Genomic DNA, 5,751 nt, shown 5'->3' on the forward strand with positions numbered 1-5,751 from the left:
ATCCCTCCAAAAAGTTTAGCACACTCCTTAAACGCCCGGTCAAGGCGCCGTACTTCACATCAGCCGAATCGAATTAAATTCCAAAAAGAGAGGTAGAAAATTCAATGATCCACGCCCTCTCTGTTCTCTGTTTAACGCCCATCTATAGTTCTCGAGCACTTTATCAGTGAAAGGGGTAGGCTTGTATGAAATGGGTGGCTGTATTCGTAAGCTAATACTGAGGGCCCTTACGAAACTACGGCGGGAAAGGGAAGGACAAAACTCATGAACAGTTTTGGTAAGCAAAACAACAACGCTCCACATGTATCAAGTTTTTCAGTGTACTTCTGACCCCCAAGAATTCAAATAGCCAGCTTTTTTCTGTTTTCTAAAGAATGTAAACGGTAAGGCGATACATTTTACTGTTGCATCGTAAGGTATCATCACACCAATTTAAAGCCAGGCACTCTCTCGATAAAAGCAATATGGCCGCCAGGAGCCCATGACCCTGACGTGACCATATTACTTCCTTCTCCAAAAAAAGAGAGCCACAGCTGAGGAAAACTGCTTCATTACATATTGCACACGGTTTGGCTAACCTCAACAAGAATTGTTAGAGAAATTGCAATAAAGCTGGTCAGCAAAACTCTAAGGTTATTAAAACAGAAAAAATGTATCAAGTTAAACAGTCTATAATTTTACTCTTAACTCCAAAGGGACTTACACCAATTATATGGTTAACTATTCTGCATTTTATACAAGAGAAACACTACAATAACGAGTTTTACACGAGCATTTAAATGCTGTAGATAAAATGCTTTCTCGACTTAAACCAGTGTTCGTCCTACGTTACCAGGTTAGAATCCCAGCAAAACTTGACTTAACCGTTATAGTTCGGATGCTAGTTTAACCTGTGAAAGGATTCTAACATGTACACAGATGAAAAAGCTTAACCTCGTCCCCAGCCCTTTTCCCTTGGAAAATGGGCGGGGCATGAAAAGTCATAAATGGGAAATTTACGACTGGAAAAAAAGTTTGAAATCGATCTGACGAAAACACAGTTCTCAAAGGATTCAAGATGACAAGTCTATTTTAAACTGAGAAACTGAATAATGAATTAACGTGTTACAATTCAAAACCATGATTATTTCTTCTTTAGGACATAACCAATTAAACTGCAAAAGCTAAAAAAAAAACCTAAAATATTCCGCTACATAGCAAGCGTGAGCTGTCATCAAGTCGGTTATTAACACCCACGTCGTGCGTTTTCGTACATTTTACTTACATTTGACTATTTCTATCACTCTTTTCTTTTGCTTGAAGACTATTTAACTACTTAAATATTAACAGGTAAATACCCTTGGACAATGTCAAACAAACTTCAACAATTCCACAAAACACAGAAGTTTGAGCTTCCAGGAGAGTACTGTATTTACAATTTTCCTGGAGCCGAGTCCATTTTTCCTTCGTCTACCTTCAATCGAGTTACTCCTACAAGGAACAAAAAAACAAAAAAATAGCCTGTTAAATCGTTTATATTTATCTGATTTATGAAGCATATACATTTTTCAGTAACAATAAGGTACACCATTCATTTGACCCATGAAACTCCAAATAAAGCAAGTAATCCTCCTGTCAAACACGTCATTGAAACCTACTTAACAATGCATTTATTAGCGACACAAACTTAATCATTACTTTCAGAACTCACCCTTACACTTATATGGTAAACATCGTACTAGTCAAAGCATCCAAAGCATATTTCCAGGTCTCGAAGATTTCTAAGTAAATCATTAAATTGAAGGTGTACTACTATACACTGTTACCTCAGGGTTTGTCAAATTTATAGTTTAGTTTTAATCCGTTGCTATTACTTAGACTGAGAACAAGAAATGGAGCAATGAAGGTTCTCAGAAAACGTACTTTTCTGCTTCATACATGAGCAAATGAGGACCAAATCACAACAGCTCTCTTATCGCGAATTGCCGATGTTTGCATACGTATAGTACAGGCGGGATACATTTTGTAAGAGACTAAACGCTCTGCCTTTAATACGAGTGGAACCCCGTTAATACGGACACCGACGGGATATGCTATAGTGTCCGTATTAAGCGGGTTAATTTTAGAGAAAATTTATGACCTTTTTTGTCGAAACAAACGAAACTGTCCGTTATATACAGGTGTCCGTATTAAGCGAGTGTCCGTAGAGCGGGGTTCCACTGTAATCAGGTCATTTTCATTTCTTGGGTGTGTCTTTTACGCTCATGACTTTACAAAATTGCCGCCTGGTTAGCTAAGTTGGGAGAACTCCGGTCTGCTGAGCGGGAAGTAACGAGATCAACCCAGGCCGGACCAACACAACACTCAGGGTCTTTGAAAAACTCAGAGACGAAAGTGCTGCCATGTAATGACATCTACAAACGGTTAGACTTTCTGCATATTTCTAATCTTCTTGGATAAGGACGAAAAACCGTAGGTCACGTTTCACAGCACTTTCACTTATCTGGCTCCTGTGGGACGTAAAAGAATCCACACCACTGTTCGAAAAGAGCAGGGACGTAGACCCCGGGAGTGTGGCCAACCTTTCCAGGGCTGGGTGGGTTATCTAAAAGGGAAGATTTTAATATAGGGATAACCTCTTGATCCTCCTTCAGGAGTCAAAATTGCTACCTGTAAAGATTGCATTATGAAAGAGAGACGCCTTACATATAATCTAAGCCTGTAACCTGAGTGTGAAACCACGCCTCAAGACCACCCCGTTTGGCCATCACATTTCCTTAATGAAAACGTAAACAACAAATCTCAGAAATTTTCATATTTCAAAATCTCGTCATGTTTTTGGCCACTGAGTGGTCGCATTGACAGGATTTTAGAAACTATTGGAAATACTGAAGAGTAACCATTGTTCGTGTGACTTGTCATGAAAGAATACTGCATTCAAACAAGTAGAGATTTCTTGTTAAAGCAAGCTCGTTCGCAATTTTTCTCTCTGGAAATTGAGAGGGGCCACCTCTCCCAATTTTCTGAAGGAAAACCCTGGAAACCAGGCTGTTGTTGAAGGTGGTGAAACAAAGAATCTCAACTGACAAACTATGCACACGAATATGTTTTTCATATTTCTGCGTCAAAAGACTAACCTTTACTTTCTGAAATCAAACGTCACGTTGTCTCCAATTAGCATAAAAGGCGCCCACTTCCTCACTTCAGGGAAGCCGTTCTCTCGCATCCACTTCATGGCCTGGTGAAGAGATTCAGTTGCACTTTCACCGCGCACAAGGTGCTCGTAGAAACGCCCCATAAACTGCTCTGTTGCTTCGTCTTCTATGGCCCACAACGCCACCAACACTGAGCGTGCACCGGATCCTAAAAACGCTCGGGCAATTCCAACCACTCCCTCAGCTCTAATGTGTCCAAGTGCGCTGTGACAACAGCTTAAGACAACTAGTTTCGCCGTAAGTTTAACTTCGGAAACATCAGCTGTTGTTAACACGTAATCGTCTTTATGCAAAGGCCTGTTGACAGGTTGCACTGGAGCAAGAACAATTTCTCCTCTTTCGGCATCACCATGTGCAGCAAAATGTATCAAACTTGCTGAATGCATCGATTCAAGTACCGCCTGCTTTGTTGCTTGACACCCTAACAAAGGTTGAACACCCAACCATTCGGCGATCATTTTCGCTTCCTTTCTTGCAAAAGACAGTTGAGAGAACTCACTCACATAGCTAACATCAGGATCACCCACTATCAGCACACTCCTATCATTACACTGGGTTGCTGGTCTCTCCTGAATGAGCTTGAGAGTCGTCAAAGATGGAACAATGCGGATCCTGAAAGTCTCTGAAAGATACTTCCCATTTTCATCCTTTAACGCTGCAAATGGAATTTTGTACAAGGAACGATCAGGAACAATGAGAATTTCGGGCTCGTCAAGCAGGTCAGCCACTGGAGTGATGAAAATCTTGTAAAGTAGCTCAAGAGTTGGTGACGGTTCTTGTTCTTGATCGTCTTCATCCAATTCAAAAGGGCGGAGAGCTGCAACTCTATCTTCCTGAGACGAGGAGCAAGCGACCAAGGGGAACATTGATCGATCCTCGCAATGCCCTTGAAGAAGCTTCTGACACCCTCTAACGGGTGGGTTTCTTAGAAAGGCGTTCAAATCTTCCACCGGTCCGATAGTCGAAACAGCTTCATCTTTCTTTATATGTCGGAAATTTACTGACTGTTTCTGATCCAAAATCCACAAATAAATATCCAGCACGACATATGATATGTATAGACAAGTAAAGTTACTTCCTTTCTTGATGATTCCCTCAATGCCCATCCATGATTGTGGATCAATTGTAAATTGCTTTCCAGCAAAATACTGAGTGGACATTAACTCTGTCAAAGCCCTGGCTCGTCCAAGCTCTAAAACGTACAATGCTTTAACATGATCTCCTTTGTCACAAAACAACTGACTGAGAGTTTGGTAGGGAGCGAAGTGTTTGTCTAAAAGAGACACCTTGAACGGGTCATTGTCCCCTAAAGAACTGCGCAAGTCCTCGCAGTGTTGGATACTAGAAAAGAGGTTCGAAATACTCTCCTCTGTGTTTCCTTGAAACATCATAATCAATCCGAGGAGGAGATGGCACAGCCACTGTATTTGGACATTCCCAGTTTCTTTACTTATTTTAAGTGCTTTTTCAATATTCTCCTTAGCCTCGGCAAATTCTCCAAAATAAGTGTAAGCACATCCTAGGTTTGTATAACAAAGGGCTTCCGCTACCTTGCGTCCCGTTTCTTTCGATATCAAAAGCGACTCCCTTAAGCATTGTACAGCCTTGGCACATTGACCCTGGCTGCTGAAGAACGTGGCAAAAGAGGAATTAGACTCAGCCTGGCCTTCTCTGTCGCCGATTTCCTTTTGAATTGCAAGTGCTTTCTGCGCGAAATCTCTACCGTCAGCATACTCACCCACTGAGTGACACACTTTTCCTTTGCATATGTAATCTTTTGCCACTCCTTTTCTGTCTCCTATTTCTCTTCTTATCAAAAGTGATTTGTCAATATATTCCATGGCCTTGTCATACTGTCCAAGTGATTCAAATGCAATCGCTAGGTTGCTATAGCAATCAGCTATTCCCATTTTGTCACCAATTTCTTTTCTTATCTCAAGTGCCTTTTCGATATATTTGTTCGAGTTATGGTATTGACCGACATGATAACAGAGTACCCCGAGGCAACGATAACACGTTGCTTCACTGTCTCTGTCGCCAGTCTCTTGCTTGATGCGCAGTGCTTTCTCGAACAGTTCCTTTGCTTTCTCATACTTAAGTTGCTGAAGATACCATAATGCCAGCATCATGGTTGCTGTGCCCACCTGATCACTAAATTCTCCAAATAATTGGACTATGGCCTCAAGAGTTTTTTCGCCCCATTCAATTGCTCTTGTGTAATCAAAAATATAATATCCATAAGCGAAGGAGAATAAATAACATATGTGACAATAGCCTCTATTGAAGATTGTAGTATTTTCCCTCAGCACCGTGTTGTTCAGGAAAATGAGGCACTCTTCGGCTAACTGGATGCCTTTTACAGCCCGATTGGTAGTGATAAGAAAGTTCGCAACAGCAATGCCAATAAGGATGTCTACGTAGGCTTGCATAACGTGCATAAACTTCTGCAATTTTCCCGCGATAAACATGTCTTCTGAAAGACAAGTAAACGTAAAAATGTATAAGTTTAGAATCTTATTAACTTTATTAACATTCACTCCACAAATAATTAGGAACC

At 40.9% G+C, this 5,751-nt stretch overlaps 1 protein-coding gene across 1 annotated transcript; it reads right to left on the reverse strand.

Annotated features, from left to right (window-relative positions):
* Positions 1–534: 534 nt before the first annotated feature.
* On the reverse strand, positions 535–4,273 carry LOC140937153 (tetratricopeptide repeat protein 28-like). Its single transcript, XM_073386685.1, has 2 exons — positions 3,117–4,273; positions 535–1,470 (listed from the first exon to the last, which is right to left on the reverse strand). The coding sequence occupies exon 1, from the start codon at positions 4,058–4,060 to the stop codon at positions 3,119–3,121; it is 942 nt and encodes a 313-aa protein (XP_073242786.1). The 5' UTR covers positions 4,061–4,273; the 3' UTR covers positions 535–1,470; positions 3,117–3,118.
* Positions 4,274–5,751: the final 1,478 nt, after the last annotated feature.

The sequence above is a fragment of the Porites lutea genome, chromosome 5, assembly GCF_958299795.1.
Source record: "Porites lutea chromosome 5, jaPorLute2.1, whole genome shotgun sequence".
Taxonomy (NCBI): domain Eukaryota; kingdom Metazoa; phylum Cnidaria; class Anthozoa; order Scleractinia; family Poritidae; genus Porites; species Porites lutea.